This window comes from Daldinia loculata, assembly GCF_022478755.1.
Source record: "Daldinia loculata strain CBS 113971 unplaced genomic scaffold F4817scaffold_33, whole genome shotgun sequence".
Lineage (NCBI taxonomy): Eukaryota > Fungi > Ascomycota > Sordariomycetes > Xylariales > Hypoxylaceae > Daldinia > Daldinia loculata.
In genome coordinates, this window is record NW_026054887.1 from 39,286 (window position 1) to 63,942 (window position 24,657).

General features: G+C 48.0%; 9 protein-coding genes across 9 annotated transcripts; 6 read left to right on the forward strand and 3 right to left on the reverse strand.

The window, feature by feature from the left end:
- Positions 1-27: 27 nt before the first annotated feature.
- On the reverse strand, positions 28-2,444 carry F4817DRAFT_341246 (uncharacterized protein). Its single transcript, XM_049303731.1, has 2 exons — positions 1,506-2,444; positions 28-1,449 (listed from the first exon to the last, which is right to left on the reverse strand). Exons 1-2 carry the CDS (start codon positions 2,251-2,253, stop codon positions 407-409), a joined length of 1,791 nt encoding a protein of 596 aa, XP_049157849.1. The 5' UTR covers positions 2,254-2,444; the 3' UTR covers positions 28-406.
- A 1,084-nt stretch (positions 2,445-3,528) lies between these two features.
- F4817DRAFT_341248 (DUF1264-domain-containing protein) lies at positions 3,529-4,879 on the forward strand. Its single transcript, XM_049303732.1, has 2 exons — positions 3,529-4,195; positions 4,252-4,879. The coding sequence occupies exons 1-2, from the start codon at positions 4,003-4,005 to the stop codon at positions 4,731-4,733; spliced, it is 675 nt and encodes a 224-aa protein (XP_049157850.1). The 5' UTR covers positions 3,529-4,002; the 3' UTR covers positions 4,734-4,879.
- A 100-nt stretch (positions 4,880-4,979) lies between these two features.
- Positions 4,980-6,664, reverse strand: F4817DRAFT_359540 (peptidase family M28; the record flags this gene model as incomplete). The annotated part of the gene is made up of 5 exons (XM_049306176.1): positions 4,980-5,732; positions 5,849-6,079; positions 6,128-6,322; positions 6,376-6,498; positions 6,557-6,664. The coding sequence occupies 5 exons, from the start codon at positions 6,662-6,664 to the stop codon at positions 4,980-4,982; spliced, it is 1,410 nt and encodes a 469-aa protein (XP_049157851.1).
- A 595-nt stretch (positions 6,665-7,259) lies between these two features.
- Positions 7,260-8,892, forward strand: F4817DRAFT_151177 (SnoaL-like domain-containing protein). Its single transcript, XM_049297985.1, has 2 exons — positions 7,260-7,952; positions 8,008-8,892. Exons 1-2 carry the CDS (start codon positions 7,815-7,817, stop codon positions 8,719-8,721), a joined length of 852 nt encoding a protein of 283 aa, XP_049157852.1. The 5' UTR covers positions 7,260-7,814; the 3' UTR covers positions 8,722-8,892.
- A 46-nt stretch (positions 8,893-8,938) lies between these two features.
- F4817DRAFT_151159 (carotenoid oxygenase) lies at positions 8,939-11,419 on the forward strand. The gene is made up of 5 exons (XM_049297983.1): positions 8,939-9,362; positions 9,421-9,462; positions 9,519-9,528; positions 9,617-10,273; positions 10,385-11,419. Exons 1-5 carry the CDS (start codon positions 9,156-9,158, stop codon positions 11,167-11,169), a joined length of 1,701 nt encoding a protein of 566 aa, XP_049157853.1. The 5' UTR covers positions 8,939-9,155; the 3' UTR covers positions 11,170-11,419.
- F4817DRAFT_151160 (uncharacterized protein) lies at positions 11,420-13,126 on the reverse strand. Its single transcript, XM_049297984.1, has one exon. The coding sequence runs from the start codon at positions 12,756-12,758 to the stop codon at positions 11,670-11,672; it is 1,089 nt and encodes a 362-aa protein (XP_049157854.1). The 5' UTR covers positions 12,759-13,126; the 3' UTR covers positions 11,420-11,669.
- Positions 13,127-14,463: 1,337 nt separating this feature from the next.
- F4817DRAFT_359544 (uncharacterized protein) lies at positions 14,464-16,576 on the forward strand (the record flags this gene model as incomplete). The annotated part of the gene is made up of 7 exons (XM_049306177.1): positions 14,464-14,510; positions 14,562-14,766; positions 14,817-15,101; positions 15,154-15,217; positions 15,277-15,352; positions 15,443-15,639; positions 15,690-16,576. The coding sequence occupies 7 exons, from the start codon at positions 14,464-14,466 to the stop codon at positions 16,574-16,576; spliced, it is 1,761 nt and encodes a 586-aa protein (XP_049157855.1).
- Positions 16,577-16,897: 321 nt separating this feature from the next.
- Positions 16,898-18,005, forward strand: F4817DRAFT_341268 (ARF/SAR superfamily). The gene is made up of 5 exons (XM_049303733.1): positions 16,898-17,068; positions 17,138-17,248; positions 17,324-17,340; positions 17,394-17,539; positions 17,619-18,005. The coding sequence occupies exons 1-5, from the start codon at positions 17,010-17,012 to the stop codon at positions 17,829-17,831; spliced, it is 546 nt and encodes a 181-aa protein (XP_049157856.1). The 5' UTR covers positions 16,898-17,009; the 3' UTR covers positions 17,832-18,005.
- Positions 18,006-18,407: 402 nt separating this feature from the next.
- Positions 18,408-23,551, forward strand: F4817DRAFT_151276 (uncharacterized protein). Its single transcript, XM_049297986.1, has 3 exons — positions 18,408-18,855; positions 18,993-23,023; positions 23,086-23,551. Exons 1-3 carry the CDS (start codon positions 18,717-18,719, stop codon positions 23,446-23,448), a joined length of 4,533 nt encoding a protein of 1,510 aa, XP_049157857.1. The 5' UTR covers positions 18,408-18,716; the 3' UTR covers positions 23,449-23,551.
- Positions 23,552-24,657: the final 1,106 nt, after the last annotated feature.

Sequence of the window (24,657 nt, forward strand, 5' to 3'; positions counted from 1 at the left end):
TAATACTGTCACCAAGGCATATAGACAGGTCTTTAACTATTACAATACCTTACCAAGCTAAATATCTCCCTATCTCAAGCTCACCGCATGCATCTCCGAGACCAAGCCATTGTACTTCTTTGCTTTGTAATATATTCAATTCCATCTCCGAGGCCTTTATACGAGGCACACGCGAACTAATTAATATACAGATAACACACCAGTGAGTGACCCATTACCTATGACGATGTTTGGGTCTGCTGTGCCCCAAACACTAACCTCCTATCCTATCTCGTATGGTCACGAGAAGGGCAATATTAATATACAACGGAGTATCTCCTGTCCTCGCTTCATACCACCATCACTGGTTAAGTAGCTCGTCAAACCCCATATTTCACGACCATTAAACCCACCCATCCATCCATCACTAACAAACTCTAACACCACAAACCTCGACCCCCTTCCCCTCAACATACGCCCTACGGCCAAAATACGCCGCCATAGCCGCCGTCACAGACGCCGCGTCCGCAGCGCTCCACACATCAAGGCCCATGCGCGCGACATCTTCACTGCTTACACGCACGCCCCGGCCCTCCACGCCGTCATCGTCGTCTATCAACGCGGCAGTACCATCATCTTCGTCATCGTCCCTAGAGCCATCTTCCCTGTCATCTTCATCACTCTCGACAAGGGCCGCCAGCGTACCGAGGACCTGCATCGTAAGCCGGTGGAAATACGCGATAAGCGCGAGTTCTGTGCGCGCCTCGTTGGGGTCGGCAGGTGGTAGTGAGACGATTGACGCGGAGAGCAGGGGAGCCTCCATTCGGACTGCGGAAGAGGAGGATGGTGAACCGCCCATGTCGGCGAGGAGCTCGGCGTCGCGGGCTGATTCCTCGGCCATTTCTGTGAGAGCTTGCTCGCCGGCCGAGGCCCACCACATGAAGCCATTGTAGGCAAGAGCGGTCCAGCTGAGGGGCTCGACAACCTCCTTCTCCTCTGCGTCATCAAAAAACAGGTTGTTAGTCACAGTAGGGTCTCGAGACGTGGTGGGCGACGTGCCGGGACTTAATTGCGAGGATAGTCGGGCCAGCCCGGCTTCGAGAGTGCGGAAGCGTCGCAGATCCCGCTGCGAGGCGCGGATGGGAATACCGCCTGGCCCTTCGATCTTAGGCCAGATGCGCCGCGCTGCTTTGGTGGAGTGCGGAGCTGGTAGGGTGACGAGGACGTCCCAGAGCGTATCTTTCATGGCAAGGATACTGTCGGTCGTGCAGGCTATCCAACCGGTTCCCGCCTCATGATCGCCGCCTGTGGGGTCGTCGCTGTTGCGTCTGGACTTGGAGTCCTCAACAAGGAAAGGGATATCGTGGACGCCGATGGAGAAGAGGGGTCGTAAGCGGTGGGGAGGCGAGCTGGGGGATAAGAGGTGGAATATGGGTTGTGGGATATTGGATAGGATAGATATGTCGTAAACTAGGATCGTTGTTAGCAGACTAGTATATCTAATGCTAATACATGGTTAGACTGACCAAAGTTGCAAGCTTCTTGCACGGGTGCATGACATGATATTAGAATGCGCTTGCGCAACAACGCAGCACGGTATATTGGAAATATCAGCGGCCCAAATGTGTCTAAGAGCTTTGTCAAGCTCCAGGCAGGATGATATGCAGAGAGTCTATGGCCAGGCGGTAGTAAAGCTGCTCCATCAGAGGCCGAACGATTCCTAGCGTGGCCCTGAGGTTGCTTCGGCGGGGGTTGAAATGTAATAGATGGTGACTCGACAGATTCGATAGGCGCAACTGATTCTTCCTTGGCCTGATGCTTCTGCCAGTACTCCTCCAATATACCGATGTCCTTGGTACTAGTAGCAAATGTCGATGCCATTGTCTTCAAACCCTCAGCATGTCTCCAAGCCCTTCCCAACCGACCGTAACTCAGCGGCACCAGCACACCCACCGCCAGCATCCTCGCATTCCGCACTTCGCTATCCTCAACAGGCGCATTGACAAACGCGCTCAACCCCGCATACCCATCGTGGACGAAGTAGATCAAGTCCTCCGAAACGGTATGTAGTCCCGAAGGCAGGGACTTGTACTCAACAACGCCCTCGAGCTCTACCCCAGGCCTAGAAGCCTTCCACGAGATGGTATACCCGGCCTTGACGTCGAAGTCGATCAGAAACAGGGCGGATATGGGAGGTAATTCGGGAACCGCAACGTTCTGGGTCGAGGGAAGGCGGACCTGCAGCTCAGGCTGGCCGCGGCGGGATGCCGCCATGATTTGCTTGGGTTTGGGCCCCTCGTGTGGTGTGGTATGTATATATCAGAATTCGCAAAAATTGGAACTTGGAATTCTTTTAATTCGGGATACGCAATTGGGCTTGGTGTTGGTGTGAAACTCTACCGTCGTGTGGTTGGTTGGCGAGTTACTAATTGTTAGGTTGCGGTTTCGTCAATGGGGCGTTAATAGAATGACGCTATGGCCAGATCCCAGTGGGGTACATGACATGCACTATGGTGGACCATTAATGCAACTGTGCCAAAATCAAGAAAATTGGTTGCACTATGTCTAATAAGGTAATAGTAACATTAGATGTATAGTATAGGCTCGACTATTTGCGCTGTATACTTTTTACAAGGTAATACATAGGTACCTTTTTTTGACTTTATACTACAATAACCTAACCAATATTTATTTAAATTTTTTTTAAAAAACATTAATATTTTGATTATAAAATAACGAAAATTTTAATTTAGGTTATATATGATTTAACCTAATATTGGTAAAGATATTGAAGAAACTACGTAATTATATAAGCATTACTATACAGCCAGTGTTTCCACAGATTTAAAAGATCAGCCAATAAAATTGAATATTGATATCCGGGCTACCTTTCCTACTTCTATACACAACATACAGCACATTCAAATAACTTTACGAAAACAACAATCTAGACGTTATAATTGGTATTATTTTATAGCCGTAATTGATGCGAAAATAATTATTTAAGTTGCATCTAAATCGGCCTCTTGGCTGTTATGTTGTAGTAGAATCAAATAGCGCTTGTCTGGAGAGGCAAGCACGTGATACCCTTTAAAAGCACCTCGATGGAGTTATTCCAAACAGATTCCAGATACTTTAATAGCAATATAATACTCAATACACATCGCATAAACATGCAGTTTGGTCCATTATTTTCGCATCAATTACGGCTATAAAATAATACCAATTATAACGTCTAGAGTGTTGTTTTCGTAAAGTTATTCAAATGTGTTGTATGTTGTGTATATAAGTAAGGAAGGTAGCCCGGATATTAGTGCTGATAATAATAAACCTTATTATTTTGTATATAGCGTACTGTGCGCTTAGCGTTGCTTATTATATTACCTTATTAGACATAGTGCAACCAATTTTCTTGATTTTGGCACAGTTGCACTAATGGTCCACCATATGCACTGTACATTCACTGTACATTCTACCTGTAATAAGGTTGTTACGATGTTACGATAAGGGGTTACACGTGATTTCTCGAGGTCCATCTACTTAAGTCTTAAATGCACATGTAAACATGGTTTTACAACTCTCCTTTCTAATATAGGTACTATCAAGTATTATAGATGCGAGAGCACCTCTAACTTAGCTTTAAAGCTATCGACTGTAGCCATTTACAGAGCAGTCAAGTATGCTGCTCTATTTGCCGGTTTCTAGCAAGTCCCGCTGATTCGGCAGCGGACGACGCACTCATGACATCAGCATTATTGCTTTCTATCTAGTTGAAGTTGAATGAAACTTTATAAGTATTGTAAGTGTAGGATAATATATGGCAATGAATAGGTAATATCTACGTATATTCTTATCGAGCTTAACTATAGTATTTATACTCGTTGTTCTAGCATCTAAAGGACATCACTTATACATACAAGCTAGTGTCGGTTTAAACAAGACATCATTCTAAACCATCAAGATAAGTCAGCCCCATTGTAAGCCTACAGCCTACCCTTCCTCCCAATAGCATCATACAAGGCCATGGCGACAAATCCACAAGTCCCCGGCGGCCCAGTCCCAACCGAGGACACGATCCTCGAGACCGGCGCATCCATGATCCAAAACTTCCAACCTACGAAGCAACTCTGTGCCCACCTAAACGCCTTCCACACATACGCTGACGAGCCAGGCCGCTACGTAGAAGCGAATCACTACTGCGCTCACCTAACCGAAGGTTGGTAGATTATGAATACCCCTATATTCAACCCATCCCATTCTAATACCCCCCAGACGTCCGGCAATGCATCCTCTACGATGGTCCCGGGCGCAACGCCCGGCTTATAGGTATCGAGTACATGATCACGCCCAAGCTGTACGAGACCCTACCCGCTGAGGAGCGGAAGCTATGGCATTCGCACGTGTACGAGGTGAAATCCGGCATGCTAATCATGCCGGGACCGACGACCGTGCCTGGCGTGCAGCAGGTCTGGGAGGCTGCCGAGACGCAGGAGATGAAGCACATCATCGGTTTATACGGCAAGGTATACCACCTATGGCAGACGGACCGGGGCGATACTCTTCCGCTTGGCGAGCCCAAGTTGATGACTAGCTTCACAGCCGACGGTCAGTTCGATTTTGAGAAGGCGGTGGGCGACCGCGACAGGAGATTCGGTTCCGACTGGAAGCGGAAGAAGGAGCTGAGGAAGGACATCGAAGTACCCAATATCCATCCGGACGCCGATTCGGCTTGGAAGAGACGTAATTCGATGTAGATCCTGGAGCTGGAAAGGGGGAGAGACAACAAGTAAAACATAAAATTACACTAACCATCAATTCTCAATTATCAGTCACATCAATAATAATTTACGGGAGCGTCCAGCAGAGAAGCTAATCTCAAGGTTTATTTTGAAATTACGCGATGTGTGTAGGTGTTCTAATTAATACTACGTACTCGTTCTCAGCATTACCGCCTCCCAGTAGTGTAATGGAATCCAGAGGGTATAGTTAGCTTACACTAGTTAGGACAACAAGTAGTATGCAACCCATGCTGAGGCCAGCAGTGGGTATAGATATCCTGTTGACGTGCCGTAATGCCGGATCGCTGATGCCGGAAAGTTGTCGAGGCTTCTTCCGTAAACTCCAACGGCGTGGGCTAATGCCTTTGTGTTTTGTAACAGGATTTTCATATTGATGTTCTTTATATTATCGTCCGGCTCGTGATAGTTGGCGTCGTATGGAACCCCGGCATCACCTCCGAACATACCTACCTCCTTCCATGTCTTCAATCCGTTGGCGCCGCTGAAAAGACCCGCAAAAGGGATTTGGGCGTCAAAAAATGTAGCGTAGTCGCTACGGTTGCTGATCTCGGTCCTTGTGAAATTGACGCCCTGAGCCTCAAACCCTTGTGTTAGAATTGCCTCGGCTTCTCTGGAGCCATGTGGTCCAGGTGTCCCGAAAGAGGAGCCATGCCCGTCATATACCTTAAGGGCGCCATTAGGTGAGCCAAGCATGTTGGCATCGAGGTAAAGGCGGATTTCCCGAAGCTCTTCCTTGTGGGTAGTATACATCCAGTGTTTGGAGCCTAGTAAACATGGTTCTGAGGCCGTCCAAAAGGCGAACTTGACTGTCGAATTTGTTTTGAACCTTGAGAGCTGTGTAGCAACCTCTAGAAGACTGGCTACACCACTGGCATTGTCATTGATGCCTGGGCTTGAACTGACTGAATCAGTATGCGTACCAACCAACAACATCTTGTCCCTGTTTCCATATTCCTAGGTTGCAAACACGTTGTAGCTTTTCGAAGTTAGTGTGAAAACATAATACACTAGTCCGGCGGTACAAACCTGGAGACCTCCTTATACTGCATATAAATGTCGAAAATATTAACGGATAGGGGAAGTCTATGCGCCAGTATGCGTTCGGCATCCCTGTAAGCTATTTTTGCCGATGGGATATGACGATCGTTCAGCCCGCCTAAGCATGGAGTGAGCTGCGTGAACTCATACATTAAGAGGCCTATGGCTCCAGCTTCACCCGCAGCTATCGACTTGTCGGAGAGAGAACAGCCGCCTGCACCAACTATTACAACCGCATCTAAAGCCTCTTGCGGGTAGTCAGCCTAATGATATCAGCAATCGTCTTCAAAATAAGTTATTGATTTACTCACAGCTTTACATCCTACCCCATTAACGGCTATGAGGGGGCGTTCAGTAAAAGCGCATTCGGGAGACCATCCCATCGGCTCAACATCGAAAGCTTCACCGTTCGCCCACAAGGTAGCTTTGCTGTTGATTTGTATTAAATCGTGGAAAGGCTGGACCTCCACGTAGTAACCCTGGGACTTCATGTGATCTTGAATATACTAGATACCAGATTAGTGGCCGTATATATGTGTATATAGCCAACATTTTGTACCTGTATAGTTTGGTTGTGGCCAGCGGAGCCTGTTATCCTGTTCCCATGGTGTGCGTCTGCGATCTTTTGCAATGCCTGTAAATGCTCGTGGAGGGCAGTCGAGTTTATAAGGACAGGAAGTGTCTGTACTCCTTTGTCAGTTCCGCGGCCTGTCTCAACGGAATAGTATTTAGTATTATACCTCCGAGACCAAGACTCCATCGCATTTATCTATGGTAGCCCCGGTTATAGGTAAAGAAGCTAATAAAGCCGAAGCCACGTAACTTCGTAGGAAACCAGCCAGTTTCATCGCGAAGGTATTATAGCAATTTCGGCTAATGCCGAACGGATAGAGTAGCGAAAATAAGATAGTAATGTAGCAAGCTATAGACTGTGTTTGATAATACACTCTTAAGATGATGACGGTACACCGAATTCGAATTAATGAAACTGTGTGTCTATAGACTGACTATAGTTCACATTTCCAAAAGTGCATAATACCAAAGAAAGTATTCAGTCGGGTGCTTTGGAACGTTAATCAGCCACCTGCTAAGTTGTATTACAATGTCCATTACCCTTTCCCCTATTCCCTTCCCCTACATCTTTTATGGGAGAAGAAGGTACATGCGTCGTCCTTTGAATAATGCGGAAGTGACGACTTTACGAGTACTAGAAACTCATTACAACAAGAGAGAAGACATCATCTGAAGCTACGGATAACATACCTCTCAAGATCACTCCTTTGTACAGAGACGACACTTCAGGGCAGCTCCATTATTTTTTAGATATTATCTACAAGCCAGTGTATTATGTGGGATATGCGATTAAATATAATTATTCTCTTTATACTGATATATGTACTAGGTTCACTTCGTCATGATACTTACAGGTTGGGTTACATACTACAGATTTACCCCTATTACTACGTACCTAGGATGTAACTTCGAGACTTCAGAAATTTCTTATCCACTGGGTTAAGCATCTAATGGAAAGCCGCTCGTTAGAACTAATTGTTAAATGCATATTTGGTTGGAGACAACGTCCATTTGCTGCAATATGACTTCTTTATTCGCCATAGGTCTCCCGCAGGAACACAATTACCCAAGTTACTAGAGACTACGTTGTTGTCTTGAACCGGCTTCAACTTTGATTACTTCATTTACAGTCTCCAAATCCCCGCGGGGTCGACAGGCTCCCCGCACCTGCGGATTAGACGATGCTCTTTTTGGTATTGAACGACCTGGGAATATCTGCCGAGCCCAGCTTCAGGGACTAGCTACAGTCTAGTTCCATGACATAGCTCTTACCAAGATGGTCCTTCGGAACAGGGGTCTTTATGAGCTCGATCTGGAGTGACATATATACTTAGCTAAATATCAACCCGAGTCAAGGCCAGATGTTAATCCTCTTGGGAGTGTGCATTCAACGATAGTCTCGATTAAAATTCGCCTCTAGACACCATGGTATCTGAGCTAGCAGAGCTGAAGGAGCAGGTCGCTCTCCTCCGAAATGAGGTCTCGCGCATCTCAGATGAAGCTGAAGTGCGAAAAACTCACTTCAAGTATGGCTACTATCTTGACAAGTGCCTATATAATGAGGCAGGTGAATATTGATTATATTCTAGATTATCTATATTAACCGACGTGTGTTTAGGTTGTGGACATGTACGCGGATCATCCAGATACTTATGTGGAATTCCTTGGGTCGCGATATAGAGGAAAAGAAGGCGTTAAAAGACTCTACAACGGTCGTTTTCAGCAGACCTTCGTTAACGGACGTAACGGCCCAGTCCGTGGTTTTCTGCTAGATCATATTATGATGCAAGATATTGTCGATGTTGACCCTAGCGGAACACATGCCTGGTGCAGAATGCGCGCTCTGATGCAGGCTGGAACGCATACATCTGTCAAGGAGACTCATCCACGCGGACATGTCCAATGGTGGGAAGGTGGCCTCTACGAGAACGAGTATATCAAAGAGAACGGCGTCTGGAAGTTATTCCGATATCGATACTTCCCATTCTGGCATGCTGAGTATGAGAAAGGCTGGTCTCTGACCAAGGAGAACTACATCCCATGGCCTAGCAAGACCTACCCCGAGGACCCCTTAGGCCCTGACGAGATCATCGAACAAAAGATGCTCTGGCCTGACACGCGCGTGGTGCCCTTCCACTATCCGCATCCGGTGACGGGAAAGAAGACCGAGGATGACGATCTTCGCGCGCCGCACTTTGGTAAGGATGCAAGCACGTCCGAGGCACCGCTCACTCTAGCACTGCCGGAGGGGCAGACTCGGCCTGGAGCGGGGAAGACCTGGACGAGCGAGGGCTCGGTGAGGGTTCTGCCTGATCTAGTTCAGAACGCGTAGTGCTGGGTTGCAATATATAGCCTAAAGGGGAATAGGGGGCTGTCTGGAATCTGGGGTAAAGAGTATCTACATATAATCGACCCCACTTCCCCAACGCCGAGATACATGGTAGACACGAGCCTATAGTTACATACGCGAAGCTGTTCTATTTAAACGTATTCTCATATGCCTATTTTGGAGTCGTGGAATAACTGCCGACGGAGTGAAGATCGTGCCAGCTTCTCCACACCTTAAATAGTCTAGTTAGGTTTAACTATACCACGCTGTGATCGGGTTATTAACTTATTCTACACGGCCGGTATCTCTAATCGGCTCCATCTGTAAGCTAGAATGTATGGCCTATGCTGTATTTCACATGGGGATCATAACGTCTCTGAGCGAGGTCCTCCAACCCAATAGTATTCTCACAATTACTAACGAGATAGTTGCGAACCATGGCTCATCTTGAAGCTATCGCGTCTGAGGTATCGTTGTATCCGTATAGCAATGGGAAGAGGACAGGTAGCCGTGTTAAGTTCCCGGACACCGCGGCATTCTCGTCGATGAACAAGCCCTCACGTTTTGAGGGGGACATAATCAATCTTGAAGTTACAGGCGAGATCCCTCGCGATATCAACGGGACTTTCTATCGTGTGCAGCCGGTGAGTGAGAAATACGAGAGTCGGCGGGCCGTAAAATAGTTTATTAATAGGGACCTAGGACCATCGATTTCCGCCAATATTTGAAGATGATATTCATTTCGTAAGTTGACTCGTAGCTTACCTTAATAGCTCCGTCGCTGATCGTAAGCCCAACAGAATGGTGATGGTACGTTAAGAGAAAAGGGGTCGTTTAGACTGTAGCTTTACTTCTACAAAAGTAAACTTTTAACTTACTAAATGGCGGGAATAAACAGGCAGCGTCACAGCTATCCGCATCAAAGACGGACACGCCGACTTTAAACAGCGATATGTGCGAACAGATAAGTTTCTAAAGGAGGAAGAGGCACGACAGAGCCTATTTGGTCGGTACCGGAATCCATACACGGACAACGAAAGCGTCAAAGGCGTGATCCGCACCGTCAGTAATACTAACGTCACGTTCTGGCGAGGCATGCTACTGGCAAGCAAGGAGGACGGCCCGCCATTCGCCATGGACCCCGTCACGCTGGAGACCATCGGACGATACGACTTCGAGGGCCAGATCACGGCCCCGACATTCACAGCACACCCTAAGTTCGACCCGGACACCGGCGAGATGCTATGTTTTGCGTACGAGGCCGGGACTGACGGCTCTGACTGTGAAGCCGACGTTGTGACCTGGACTATCAACGCCGACGGCCAAAAGACCGAGGAATTGTGGTTCAAGGCACCATTCGCCGGCATGATACACGACTGTGGTGTCTCGAAGAACTACACGGTGCTCCCGCTCACACCGCTCAAGATGTCCCTTGAGCGCCTTAAGGCCGGCGGAAATAAATTCGCGTGGGACCCGAATGAGGATCAGGTCTACGGCATTGTACCGAGGCGCGGTGGCAAGCCATCGGATGTAAAGTGGTTCCGAGCTGACAACGGTAAGTACCTCCTAGCTATGCTTCCGACCAGGAACTTACCTAGCCGAAGTGATTCCTCTTGCGACCTGCATATCACACCTAGCCGAGAAATTATCTAACATCATCATCCAGGATTCCACGGGCACGTCGCCGGGTGCTACGAGAACGAAGACGGACACATCGTCTTCGACCTTACAGTCGCCGACGGCAACGTATTCTTCTGGTTCCCTCCCTCCGGCGAGAACCCCGATCTAGCAGGGCGACAGCGCCTAAGCAGCCCAACATGTCGATGGGTCTTCGACCCGAAAGCCAAGTCCGGCACGCGCGTCAAGGCGTCTATCGAATGGACCACGAACGGCGAGTTCTCGCGCATCGACGACCGCTACGTAACCAAGAAGTACGAGCACTTCTGGCAGCTCCGCGTCGACCCCACGCGGCCCTACGACTTCGCGCGCTGCGGGCCCCCAGCGGGCGGACTGTTCAACTGCATGGCGCACTACACATGGGACGCTACCGACGAGGGCAAGATCGGCAGAGAAGACGTGTATTTCGCGGGGCCGGCCGCGACGTTCCAGGAGCCGGTGTTCATCCCCAGGGACGGCGGCGGGGAAGGCGAGGGGTACCTAGCCGCGCTGAAGAATAACCTCGACGAGCTGCGCAACGACGTGGTGATCTGGGATGCGCTGGACTTGGCGAAGGGGCCGCTGGCGACGCTGCACTTGCCGCTGAGACTGAGGTTGGGGTTCCATGGGAATTTCGTGGATCATCGCGATATTGAGGCGTGGCAGGAGCGTCGAAAGGGAGAGCTGGGGCCTGTGCGGCCGGCGAAGGAGCCGCTGCCGTGGCAGAAGGCGTTTGTAGCGAATGGGAATGGGGATGATGTGAATGGTGTGACGAATGGTTATGGGTCTTCATAGGGCTCTTGGTGTATACTTGTTACGACAAATTGGAGTTTTCTTATGGCCATATATATCAGCTTGGATGTCAAGATGTTCCTTGGGTGGTATCAATCGAGTGATGCTACGTTGGGCACATAATCTCTTTAGGTGCTAATTGGGTAGGTATAGTACAAGACCCTTTGAACATCATTGGCCAAAGTTACCCATCTAATTCCTTAAAGAGTATATACTGCGTCTTTACTGGGTTCTGATTCGTCGGTCCTATCGGAAGAATGTATTGTAACTACTTTGCTTTGACTACCTGATACTTGTGGAGGTTGTGGGTTTGTGTATTCCGGGGCGATTAGTCTCAGGTCAATGATCTATGTGATACTACGCTTTGGGGCTTTTGGTCTCTACATGGAGCTGGCATTATTTGAATAATAGATACTTGTAGCATATTAAACATTCATTATACATACATATACATGCGTAGACCTACGCATTACTCCTACCGTATGAGCCCATAGGAGATACTATTAACAACATGCTTTCCCGGACAGAAGCCCACGTATAAACGCAATAGGTGAGTCCATAATCGGACGAATAGACCGTAACTTTCGAGGCCGTATCCCTGAATGAGACAGCAGGAAAGCATCCAGTTTTTCAATTTCTCCGTCATCCTTCCCCTCTTCAACAGTACGATCTAATTTACCATCGTCAAAAGCGATACCATGCCACAGGAATATGCCTAGAATTTGCGCTTTTCGAATAAGCGCAACACGCTTAGGGTTTCGTGATAACTCGGGAAGCCCGGAAAGGAGCTCCGCCCAGAATAAATTACGAAGGTGCTTGGCTTCGGGATAGTAGACGAAATGCCCATCTTTGTCTTCCCCAAGTAGTTCCTGCAGGCCATACATACCAACACCAAAAGGAAGATATTCGGCCTCGGCCCAGTCGAGCAAACCCAATAGTTTTCCGGATTCTGGGCATACCATTATATTCGAAGGTAGGAAATCGCCATGACTTAATGCCCATGGTAGGGCCTCGATTTCCGGGAGGTCAGCAAGAATAGACTTCGCGATGCTGCGAAAACGAGAGGGAAGATTCTTTGCCATCAGCTCCATTCGCCAGCGTAACGACGAACCCACCATCCTTTTCTCCCGTACATCACTATGGCCTATTGCATGGCCCCAGCTCGTGGCTTGCAGATGCGCGAAATCGCGCACAATCCGTTCTCGTCGCGATTTTGCTTGTAGAGTCTTGGTTTCGGCGCGAAGATCTGCCAAAGAGACCCCTGGTATTCTTCTCATGGAGAATACATAAAGGCCTGTACTTCCTAACTCCCCTAGAAACTCGGTTTTGGGAGCTAGGGGTCCGAAGATCTTGCAAGCGGCATCCGTAATGCTGATGTCGAGCTTATGGGCCAATGGCCGAAACTGGACGACTATTTCCTCTCCGACGAAGACCGTGTACGAACAGTAACCTTGAAATGGAGCGGGTCGCGCTGTCTCGGAATATATTGTCATTACGAATGTGTCACAGTCGTGTTTAACGCTTGCCGGTAGCTTGCAGCGGTCGAAAAACGGTGCAAACGAGACGCCCGAATCCTTGGGCTCGCCCGTCATGGTGATTGTTGACCGGGTAGCTACATCTGAAAAATACTGACATGGTGTAACACGAGAACCCACGAGAACGAGATGTGCCTAAGCTCATACTTATATACAGAAGATGTAGCTGGACTGTTTATTCAACAGTTCGGCACGGTACCATGTGGAAGAACAACTGGATGAGGGGTAAATGTGTAAGTAGAGGTTAGCTGATAAAACGATTCAGCCACGCAAACCCTTGTGACCATTATGTAACTGTTGGAGGAGCTCAACCGGGAGATCCCCCCACGCGTCGCATATGCAAACACGCTCGAAGGATCAAGCCATTACCTGCAGCGCATGGCATGAGGCTCGGAGCGATTGGCCAGGTTAGTAAATATCGGATGCATACCACAGCGGCTATGCATGTAAGAACGGATCGTTGGTTCTACATCTGTACCAGGCTGCATTCGTCTTGAACCGATGTTCTCCGAGTTGCTTTGGTCCCTTTTTGGTAAACGTCGGGTGATAATCTGGCCACGAGCAGTGTGACTGCTACTGTGCCTTTAGGATGAGGCTGTTAGCTGAGATAAGATGGCTGAGCTCAGCTAAGGTAAGGCAATATCTCTAATATTGCTTAGGCAGATGGACTAGCCAGATATTAGATATTGGTCGCTTGACTTACATGGACAATTTTTGTTAGAACGTCTAATTTGAGAGAAGTCTTAAAATAATAAGAGTACTGTGCTCCTCGTGAAATATGTTAATATTTATACTAAAGAGGGATGATTGAGATGTTGTGTCGGGTTTCAATGATTCGAGTTAGGTTTAAGAATGTCTTCTTTGGTTTGGAAGTTGCCAGAGATTCGAGAATGTTGAAATCATTTTATGATATTAGCGCATTACAGGTATGTACGATGTATGACTAATATGAATATATCGATGTTATGCATATATATTAATAACCACCAAGAGAGAAGCTGATTCCAGCACTCAGTCTTACCTACTATTATTATCGTAACTATCGTTCTATACAGACAGGGGAATATGGTTGATGTAAACCTAGGTCAAGTATTGACATAATTTGGGAATGTACTCATTCGTCCAGATGTATACGTTAGACCCTATAGAGCTTCGACGTCTTGGTTAGCAGAGAGCTTTGACTAACAGTCTTATAAATAACTATCGAATTCGGATATTGGTGCCATGTCCTTCGGTGTAGAGAAGTTCAAGGAACACTTACACAACATATTAAGTTCCTCGCTACGTCGGCATTGCTGTTTACTTTAGACTACGTCATATCATACACGGATATCTAAGGACTTGAAGGTAGTTACATTCGATACATTATGCACCTGACTTGTAAAAGTTAGATTCTTAAAACAAGTAGGCGCTATTTTCTCTATTTACGGCAATGGCTCTCTTAATCAAGTGTGACCTTCCTTTGCTCATCACATGGATGCAATCGAAGTCACCAAAGGGCTCAGTTGGGTATTACTTGTTGCCTTTCACTTTCGCCCCCTGATATGTAACCTCTTCCTATAACACAAGATTCAATATATAAGTAGCCTTACAATCACCAGTCCCTTATGAGACTCGGTATTCAGTTCTAACAACGAGTTGATATATAATCAGTATTCTTTTCTTTTTCTACCTTTCATCAATCCCTAATCCCTAGGTAACCCTATTAGCCCGAGCCGTGATCAAGGGCTGACACGAACTTACGAACTAAATCCTATCTACCATGAAGAAGCGTATTGTCATTTGTTGCGATGGGACTTGGCAGAATTCGTACGACATATACAGACCACACCCGGCTGAATGAGTACTAATATGTCTTAGGGACAATGGCTACGTCAAGCCATCTGCCTCCAATCCTGTACCGACTCTCCAAATCCCGTCGAACGTAACACGCATATCCAGAGCTTTCAAAAGGGGCTGTTCTAATGGCACATTCCAAATTGTCTACTATCAGTCCGGCGTCGGCTCTAGAACAGGTGTCGTCGACAGAATCGTGGGCGGTGCATTTGGAATCGGAATAGCAGAGGTCAGACTAGATTATTCTTCTGCCAGATATGAAGGCTAACATGAAGCTAGAATATTCGCGAAGCTTACGCCTATATCTGTGCGAATTATGTAGATGGGGATGAAATCATTCTTGTCGGCTTCAGCCGCGGGGGTTTCACTGCGAGGTCCATCGGCGGAATGATATCTGATCTAGGTTTGCTCACCCGCGAGGGCATGGAGTTCTTCTACCCCGTCTTCAAGGACATGCAGAACTGGATGAATCCCGATTACAAAGATCCATTTCCACAGGTACCCTTCCCAAATAAACCAAAAGGGCCTCTTGCTGCTGACGAGTACCGGGACATGCTTGTTAAGGTATTGTGTTGATAAGATCCTCATGGATCTTGAAATTGCTAACTAGTGGTAGAATGGATATAGCCGGGTACGCCAAAATAAAGGCGAAGGAGATTTGATTCAGGTCAAAGCCATTGGTACAGCTAGCAAACACGACAGACTGGGTGCGGGTAACGAAGGCTAACTACATTGACAGGTGTATGGGATACAGTCGGCTCGTTGGGTGTCCCCCAAGGGAAAACGAGGGAGATTTTAGCTCGATTCGGAATTGAGTGGCGTAGCCATGAATAAGTCTAACCCACCCTAAGCCATTTGACTTATATAAACTGACAATAGTTTACGTACCGGTTCTATAACACTAGACTGTCTAACAAGATCGAGCATGCGTTTCATGCCCTCGCGCTGGACGAAACCCGCGGTCCGTTCAGCCCGACATTGTGGGAGCGGCTACCAGAGTATCGAGACACTTCAGATCTTCGACAAGTTTGGTTCCCCGGAAGTCATGGAAATGTGGGAGGTGGTTGGGCTGATCAAGGCGTTTCTAATATAACCCTTGCTTGTCAGTTCCCCCTTTCTTACATGTGTGCTAATGCTTATTCGCCTGAATAGGGATGATGGATCAACTCTCTTCCGTCGGTTGTGAATTCGTAGACGACGCCCTTGAGAGACTCCACGCTCGTAATGTGAAGTATTACCATAGTTTGACGCCGGAAAAGACGAGACGCGAGAAGCTCGCTAGCTTTTCTTGTGGATGCTGCGGGGCCAGTCAACAGAAAGAGCCCCTACCTTGGGCAGCAATGCCTATCTTCCATCCGAATAAACCTGTCCGCCCGTGGTCCCTGCATAGGATCCAAGCGGTGAAGAGCCCAATTTATGATCTCGCTGGACGCGTTACTCGTTCGCCTGGCATGTACAGGAAGATGAATCCCAAAAATGGACGGCCTACACATGCCTTTCTTAAGGATACGAACGAGCGCATCCACAGTTCGGTGCGCGTCCGCCTTGCGTGCGAGGGTTTGGGACTCAACGACTCGAATATTTGGGAATGTCGAGCCTTGGTGCGAGCGTGGCGTCCTCGTCGCGTGGCTCAAACATTTCCCGACCCTATACCGCACGATGCTAGTTGGGGACCAAAAGCTAATGGCGATACTGGAGGGAGGCCATCTAATACCGCCAACGGTAACAGTGCTGTTCCTAACAAAGCCATTTATGACGCAGATGAAAGCGAAAGTACTACTACGCAGGGAAGCAGTTCCTCGCGGGAACTACGTTGGGTTTGGGAGTATATAGGTCCTGAGGCGGGTGCTCCGCCTGTTCGGACATTGGTGGAAGAGAACATAGGCCCGTGGGAGAGACATTTGCTGGAATTATCTGCCGGCAAAGTGCACGTTCGCGAGTACGCGGATGCTCAGGATGTCAATAGGCTCAAAGCTTTCCGCGGTGGAGCTCGTACGAAGAAGTTGAATTTGAAGAAGACGAATAAATCGACTCCATGAGTAATGGGCATAAGCTGTAAGAGACGGATCACGGTTGGTTGGATGCATGGCATTTCATGGCGTTAGTATCAATAGATGGTAGCTTTTTTTAAACAGTGTTTTGTCTCCGACAAGTATCAATAGAATACCTAAAGATTCCGCTTGAGCTTGAACGTAATATATGTGAAGGGTCTTTTTATAAAGGGTCAATGATGTTTATTGGCTTAGGTGTAGGAATAAATGTAGCGAGTTTATGTTGAATTGAGAACATCACGTGAGAATAGGCAACGAATTAAATGATAGAAGGTACCTAGTCTAAATGTGAATTCGACCACCTCTAAGATGTAGCCTAAGGCCAACACCATCTTTAAGATAGGTATTCAATCAAGGCAAATTTGGGTTTTATACTTACGCGACCTTCGTCATACCATCTGAACAGGCCTAGTTAGTAGATATGTTGTCTATTCTTCGAAAGGCGCGGTTGAAGGATAAGGAGATGAGGATCCTAATGCTGCAAGTTTAACTCTTCCTAATCTCCGTAATTTACAAGTGGGTTAGTTGGGCTAACAACTAATGAAATAGCGGCCTAGATAATGCAGGCAAGACTACGATCGTTAAGAGGGTAATGAATGAGGATGTCAATACAGTCAGCCCTACGTTGGGCTTCATTATCAAGACGATCGAGTATGAGGGGTGAGCTTCAGGGACTTTTCTCTATATTCTATTCTGTCTTAAGTGTTACGATGAATAATATTGACCTTCCGATAGATATAAATTGAACATATGTGAGTCGAGCTAAGCACTGACCAACCAATGGCTAGGGATTGAGTGGAAATAGGGGATGTCGGTGGTCAGAAAACGCTGAGATCATACTGGCGCAACTACTTCGAGAAGACGGACGCCCTCATATGGGTCGTCGATGCGACAGACCGGCTAAGAATTGACGACTGTCGAGAAGAGCTTCATGGGCTACTACAAGAAGAGGTTCGCATATCCTGTTATTGCTCCATGGATTGATATTGTAGACGTGAAGATATGGCTGACAGAAGCATGGCGCACATAGCGTCTCTCAGGAGCTAGCTTATTAGTCTTCGCTAATAAGACCGACGTTCAAGGTTGTATGGACGAGACCGAAATACTAGAAGGACTTCAGCTCGAAGCGATCCGGACACATCGGTGGCATATCCTACGATGCAGCGCTATGACGGGGGAGAATCTAAAGGAGGGATTGTTATGGGTGGTTGAGGATGCGAAAGCAAGATTATTCTTGTATTGACGGACATATATTTATTATTCGACGTACTTCGTACTTCGTAGATGTAAATAGAAACACATGACATTATGTCGATGCATACAACATAAGAATTATACGAAACGCGACGTGACAGACTAGGTAAGTGAAAGCCTCATGTCATATTTATCAATCTGCCTATTACAGTACGAATAGTACAAATTCGGAGAGTTGAAAGTTGATTGTATTGGGTCGGTCTACATTGACAACAAACAACACTTGTACCTAGTATGCATTGACGCTAACCCTTAAATGGATGAATGTCCATCAAGTTTCCGGGTCGGTTTCATCATTTGGTGCGCTGTCAGGCACCGGGCAGCCAGTTGCCAGGCGGCTAGGCTCCGCTGGGGCTATTAAGCGGGCTTTCGTCATTGGTTAGGTACCTATGGATTAAACTCGGTGGGCATCATTTGATCGATCATCGCACAAGCTGACAAGGAAACGGCGGCCTGCAGGGATTCAGACGATGACAGCGCCGGAGAAACCAGGAGTCCACTTTGGACTTGCCTTTTCGCAGTTGTTTAATCAACTTTGTTTACCTACCGTAAACTTTTGTAACTTGATTCTTATTAGAGTCCTCAGTCCTCATATGTATATGAATTGTTGGACTGTTTAGATACCTATTTAATTAGGCTTGGTTCCTAATTAACCACATCATCCCGAACGCTAACAACAAGAAGCAAGTTTTCTTGTTATTTTCCCTTTTTTTCGACCTCTACCCGACTCCGTGCCCGCGGCCGAAGAGAACGGTGTAAACAAGAATCCGGGTTACCCGTCTATTCCGTCCGCCCTACGTGTTGTGCCGTAAACTGTCTGCATTCGCATTGATCCTTGGATCTACCGGTAAAAAAAAAAAGAAAAAAAGTAGAAATGTCCGAAGACGTATCCAAATTCCTACTCCAGGTTAAGGAACTGGGTGATCGACGTATTGAAGAAGACGAAGCCCGTTCACGAGAGCTTGAAGAGAGAATATTACGAGAAAGAAAAGAAAGAGAAGCTCGGCGCGCAGGTATGAAATTACTATATCCGTTCTTGGTCTAATTGATTGCTTCCTATGGGCAATGTCACCCTCTTAAATTCTAGAGGAGGATTTGGGACATGGTTCTACTTAACCCAAGGTTTAATTAAACTAATCTTTTCTCCTAGAGCGTGCCAGGTCTATTTCGCCTCAAAAATCCTCGCCGGTAAATACCCCACCGTCCACCGCCCGCCTCGTCGACATTCCTGCCTCACCTGGCCGATTAAACCTAGACGCATCTCCTATCCTGGAGCCTCCTGCTGGTACTCAATCCTTTCCTTCTCCCAACGCTGAGGAAATGGTTAGCCCAGGAGCATTTTCCGGCTCCCCCACGAAAGAGAACGAGTTTCCAATCGACTTGGAAGGGAAACAGCGTCCACAAACATCTCCTACTCGAGCTAGGGGGCTTTCGTGGCAGAGACGGCCGAATTCACAAGCCTCCGAACGTTCACGAAGTCGGCCACTATCCGTAGTTGCTGCTGAGAACGCGGCACGGAATACCCCCCCTGAACCTCCTTCGGCGACCGAGACTATACCTAGAGACCAAATTACTTCAGCATTGTCCTCTAAAGATCCCTCATGGTTCCGTCAAACTGCGGACAGGGGTACTACTTCCGCCGCATATAGGAAGAATCAGGTTGAGGATAGCCCAACGGCTGATATTTCTCTAATGCCGGCTCAGCTCCCGGGAATGTCGCGTGCACCGTCCAGCGAAATTGCAAAAGAGGATACAGATTCACAGCCGGTCTCCCCTGACTCAGAAAGTAGACTAGGTTCGCCTTTGCCTCTATCAGTCGCTCAGAAACTGGATCCCCCTAGCAGCGATGCTCAGCTGGAGACGGAGGTTGGCCAAGAACAATCTCCAATCATGTCTCCTTCCTCGGGACGAACTTCGCCATCTAAACCAGACAGGTCAAGCTCACCAACGAAGGGAATGGGCGGATTTGTACAGAGCGCCATGATGAAGCGATCGGACAGCATCAAGAGATGGAGCGTCCAATCGCCTACTAGTACGCCTCGAGTAGACCCGGTTGTCTCGCATAGAACGGGTGGTGGGCCTAGGTCAAGACCTGCCAGTATGATCCGTGACCCCTCTGTGGAAACTTCGCCGAAGCCTTCGCCTAGTCAAGAGGGAGAGCGTCAAGAAGAGGATTTGGCTGTCGCCGAGAAATCTGCCGAACCGCTCAAAGTTGAAATCAAACCCTTGCTGAATTCACCGGAGCAAGAGTTAGGTCGAGCTCTACCTACCACCCCCTCTAAGACTATGGATTCTAGGAGATGGAGCCCTACAAAGTCTAGCTGGCTTGAATCGGCTCTGAACAAACCCGAATCTCCCAAGCGGGGGCATAGCCCTTCGAAAAGTCAGCCGTCTTGGATGGCGGATCTTCAGAAAGCAAAAGCCGAGAAGGCTGCCACTTCCAGTACTGAGAGAAGCAGGTCACCGACTATTTCGCATAAGCATCAAGTCAGTATTGGTGGACTTATGAGGTCTTCTGCGCCTGGCACTACTACGAAGCCGCCGGTTGGTCTGGGTGTTCTTAATATAGGTACCGCCGCTCGCCCCGATGATAGCGGCACCCCGAAAGATCTTCAAAGCCCTATAACCCCGGGCGTTAAGAGCCCGGACTTGGATCGCAACCCGACGAAACTACCTTTGCCCGCCAGCAAACCAAAATCTGAGATGCCTCCCAAGATGGATTTCCGAGCGAATTTGAAACCCAGACAAGTCCCAACTACTTCTACTGATAACCAAGAAAGCGAGTTTAAGAATGTTTTTACTAAACTTCGAAAGACGACAACGCAGAACTATGTTCCCCCAGATGAGCTTAAGGGTAATATTCTAAAAGGAAAAGCATCCCTTAATTTTACCGGTGGCCCGCAAAAGGCAGAACGTGTTGACGACTTCAAGGAGGCCATTTTGACGAAGAAAAAAGATTTCCAGACGGTACAATCAGAGGGCCGTGGTGTGACGCGGAATGATAGCACGGCAAGTGATACGCCAGTTCCCGAGGGCATAGCCAGGCGAAACACACTTTTGAGATCGAATACGCTTGGCCAAGACTCCGCTGCTGCTGTTAGTGCGGCAATTGCCGATTTTCAAAAGCCAGGTATAGTACCAAGGCGTGATTCTACCCAGGATGCATCGTCTAGCAAGCCACAAAGATTTGGTGGTACAGGGAACCTGGATCTAACTACGGGTTCCACTTCTAAAATAGATCTTCCAAGCATCCCGAGGCGAGGTTCGGCTCAACCCGTACCGATCTCTAAGGACACAAATGTTCCTGGCCGACTACAAGGAAAGCCTTCAGGTGGTGGCTTAGCTGGTCGATTCAACCCTGCTCTTGCCAGCCTAATTGCTAGGGGGCCGTCTAGCATAGCTCCCACATCTCCCTCTGGCACGTCGACGTCGAACTCACGCGACGCTTCTTCTGAAGTCAATGGTAACGAAGCCGGCTCGGGGCCAAAGTTGACACACATGACTAAGGGTCGCGCTCGAGGGCCGAAGAGAAACGCGCCGACCTCAACACCAGCCACGACCTCTCACGAACCTGAGGAAACCCCATCTAACCATACGCCAGCTGGACGTTCCGTATCGCCAGAGAAGCCTCTCGATTCCGCGTCAAAGCCTCATGCAAACAGTGTGGGCAAAAATGAATTGGCAAGGCCAAGTCCGCAGCCTATATCCCCTAACCTTTTTACAAATCCGTTCGCCGCGGTGGCGCCAGAAGAAGTCCCCAGTAAGACGCCGGGTACAGACAAAATTCACGAACAGGTAGCTGTCTTCGCAACTCAGAGGAGGCAACGGTCACCAACAAAGGTATCCGATGAGCCAAAAGAATCCACTTCGCAACCGCCATCTCCGAAGAAGTTAGATGTGAGACGAATGTCACGATTTCTTGATGATACAACCCAAGCTGTTGGGAAAACGGGTGAGCCTCAGGTGGTGAAAGATGTGAAGGGGGACGATGAAATGCCTTCTACGGCCAAGCCAGAACCAGCTTCTGATAAGCCTCTTATTCAGGATCTACCTAAATCGCAACCCCAGTCGCCGCTGCTAAACAAGCCCAGGATACCACTGCCAGATCCGCTCTCTTTAGGTCCGAAGAAGCTACCCTCTAACGATGCTTTCGGCCCTTCTACTTCCCCAGAAGTTATAAAGACTCCGCCTTCGATCGAACGACCCTTGCCCGCTATCCCAAAACCTAATGGGCTAGAAAAGGCACTACCCCCTCGTCCACTACCGGCGGCACCTAAACAAACCCCACAGTCTTCACCTAGTCCTAGCTCAAGAACACTACCCGAGACGTCGTCGCCTGTACGGTCGCCCACTAAGCAGTCCTTTGAAGCGTCAACCTTGCTTGGTGATTTTTTCGGTCCCGAGCGCACTCGCAAAAATTATAACGTAGATGCCGCTGAATTGCTAATGCATCGACTGAATATAGCACCGCCTAGAGTTCAGACATTGAGCGCTCAGCTATTCCAATTCTCGGCAGACGGCAAAAAATTGCCTGTTCCGGCCCATAACGAGCGAACATTGTTTGAGCGAGAGATGTATATTTGCTCTCACACGTTCAAGGACGAATCGGGCAAGAAGCTCACAGAGGTCTACTTCTGGGCGGGAGATGATGTGCCCCGCTCTACTGTAGACGATGCGTTATTATTCGTATCACGAGAAGCACGAGCTCTAGGCGGCAGGCTAATCAAACTTCATCAAGGCAAGGAGACTTCCGAGTTTCTACAGGCGCTAGGAGGTATAGTTATTACCCAGCGAGGCTCGGGTAATAAGTTTGATTCGCTAGCTCCGCATATACTATGCGGACGACGATACCAAGGACATATCGTCTTCGATGAGGTCGACTTCACTCCTGCATCTTTATGTTCCGGATTCCCGTACGTTGTATCGACAGCTGGCAAATGTTACTTGTGGAAGGGTAAGGGTAGTGGAGTGGACGAGCTAAGCTGCGCACGCCTCATAGGAATGGATTACGCACTGTCGGGCGAGATGGAAGAAATTGAAGACGGCCACGAGCCAGCAAGTTTCTGGGATCTTTTCAATGCCGAGTCCAAGGCTATGTCTGCCGATCATTGGCGCCTCAAGCCGAACTACGATAAATACTGCTGCAGGCTGTTCTGCTCAAACGCAGCCTCCAAGCAGCAAGTAAGTTGCACACATTTCCCTATTTGTCACACGGGCTCTTATTAATGCATAATACCCTGCAGATCGTTGAGGTATCCCCTTTTTCGCAGGCAGATCTACGGCCAACGCATATCTACGTCCTCGATGCGTTCTTTGAGCTGTACATCATCGTAGGGTCACGGGCCCAGGCACAGTACGCGTCATTCCATAACGCATTGGACTTCGCGCAGGAGTACGGCATTCTCGCAGCGGGAATGGAGGATAGGCCGTTTGTTCCATTTTCGACCGTGGTGCTAGAGGGTATCCCTCGAGATATGAAGAGCGTATTCCGCAAGTGGCGCGACGCCGACAGCCCGACAGTTACTAATGTGAGCACCGGGCTCAAGAGAGGGCGTAGCTTGCGGGTGGTGCCTTTAAACCAGGCGCTGCAGGCGCTGAGCGATTAGGAGTCGCATCAGCCTTGATGGCATCTGGGGTTTTCGGCAAATGAGAGTAGGATGTGGTACCTTTTGGGAGGCGTAGACGTTGGCACCTAGCATAACAGCAGCCGCAGAGCTGTGTGCACGGATGAGGCCTAGATGGCCTTTTGCTGCGCGTGCTTACCCGGTACGTGCATGTCCGTTCAATTCGTGTATCATTTAGGGGTGTACGGATCGGATCTAAAGGCAGGAACGGTGTTGGGGAAGACACTGATTGTACGCATGCATGTTCTGGTGGAGGAGGCGTAAATGCTTGTGTTATAGTCGGCGAAACCTATGTTCTAGAAATACGGCTAGTTCTTTACACTAGATATCACTGACGGGATGACGAACAGACAAGCAAGAAGATTGATGTTGAGACAGTAATACGCCATCCAAGTTTACGAAATTTTGGACTGTAGATTCCTCATTGGCTTTGATGCTAGGCTGTATTGGTTTGCTTGTTGATACGTAGCAGCATATCGAATACAGTATATCGTGAAAGTTGAAGGGTCCCGGACTCTGCCTTGAGGTTTGAAGTCAGTGAGTCTATAGTTTAGGAAGTGAAATGAACAGTAGATTTGGTCTAGTGATTCGGACCTATTAACGTACATATTCATATGTTCGGCGGTTGGGTTAAGTACCTTAGTTATGGTTCCCATGAGATCATACGCAGGTATCAACCGCCTTATATATGGAATAGCAATAAATTTATTTGAAATATAGTAGTGCCTGCGTTAAGTAGTCGTAATAATACGGAATAGTAACTGTAAATACGATAATTCAATGTTTATGTATCCGAGAACGATCAATCCCTTACGAACCGCCTCATGCTTCTCCGAGATATAATAGTACGTAGGGCTACGTACGGGGGTGGTGGACTTGTTAGCTTCTTGAGCCACGTTACCTAATAAGACTATATTATGCAGCTATGTCCGGTAAGCTCCTGCTTGATTCTTATATCCTATTTAAGCTATGGGGATATCTAATATAATTTAATACAGCGTTCTTACCGGTTTCTCCGTGTCACAACATGAAGCTTTATGCCCGATTCATACATATAATATTCTAACCTACTCATTCACAGTTCCGGTTCGGCGTAATTCCCGTGTGTAATAAAAACAAAACAAGACAAGACTCGGTCGGGGGCTACTCGGCCGCTGCCGCATATGTACCTAACCTATGCAAGACTGACGT

Excerpts from the sequence above, each read along its gene's own strand:
- F4817DRAFT_341246 (XM_049303731.1), bottom strand. The coding sequence starts at position 2,253 with ATGGCGGCATCCCGCCGCGGCCAGCCTGAGCTGCAGGTCCGCCTTCCC. Across the intron at positions 1,450-1,505 it reads GCAAGAAGCTTGCAACTTTG|TTTACGACATATCTATCCTA; the intron begins GTCAGTCTAACC and ends CAACGATCCTAG.
- F4817DRAFT_341248 (XM_049303732.1), top strand. The coding sequence starts at position 4,003 with ATGGCGACAAATCCACAAGTCCCCGGCGGCCCAGTCCCAACCGAGGAC. Across the intron at positions 4,196-4,251 it reads CTGCGCTCACCTAACCGAAG|ACGTCCGGCAATGCATCCTC; the intron begins GTTGGTAGATTA and ends AATACCCCCCAG.
- F4817DRAFT_151177 (XM_049297985.1), top strand. The coding sequence starts at position 7,815 with ATGGTATCTGAGCTAGCAGAGCTGAAGGAGCAGGTCGCTCTCCTCCGA. Across the intron at positions 7,953-8,007 it reads ACAAGTGCCTATATAATGAG|GTTGTGGACATGTACGCGGA; the intron begins GCAGGTGAATAT and ends ACGTGTGTTTAG.
- F4817DRAFT_151159 (XM_049297983.1), top strand. The coding sequence starts at position 9,156 with ATGGCTCATCTTGAAGCTATCGCGTCTGAGGTATCGTTGTATCCGTAT. Across the intron at positions 9,363-9,420 it reads CTTTCTATCGTGTGCAGCCG|GACCATCGATTTCCGCCAAT; the intron begins GTGAGTGAGAAA and ends ATAGGGACCTAG. Across the intron at positions 10,274-10,384 it reads GTGGTTCCGAGCTGACAACG|GATTCCACGGGCACGTCGCC; the intron begins GTAAGTACCTCC and ends ATCATCATCCAG.
- F4817DRAFT_151160 (XM_049297984.1), bottom strand. The coding sequence starts at position 12,758 with ATGACGGGCGAGCCCAAGGATTCGGGCGTCTCGTTTGCACCGTTTTTC.
- F4817DRAFT_341268 (XM_049303733.1), top strand. The coding sequence starts at position 17,010 with ATGTTGTCTATTCTTCGAAAGGCGCGGTTGAAGGATAAGGAGATGAGG. Across the intron at positions 17,069-17,137 it reads GAGATGAGGATCCTAATGCT|CGGCCTAGATAATGCAGGCA; the intron begins GCAAGTTTAACT and ends CTAATGAAATAG. Across the intron at positions 17,540-17,618 it reads ATGGGCTACTACAAGAAGAG|CGTCTCTCAGGAGCTAGCTT; the intron begins GTTCGCATATCC and ends TGGCGCACATAG.
- F4817DRAFT_151276 (XM_049297986.1), top strand. The coding sequence starts at position 18,717 with ATGTCCGAAGACGTATCCAAATTCCTACTCCAGGTTAAGGAACTGGGT. Across the intron at positions 18,856-18,992 it reads AAGAGAAGCTCGGCGCGCAG|AGCGTGCCAGGTCTATTTCG; the intron begins GTATGAAATTAC and ends CTTTTCTCCTAG. Across the intron at positions 23,024-23,085 it reads ACGCAGCCTCCAAGCAGCAA|ATCGTTGAGGTATCCCCTTT; the intron begins GTAAGTTGCACA and ends AATACCCTGCAG.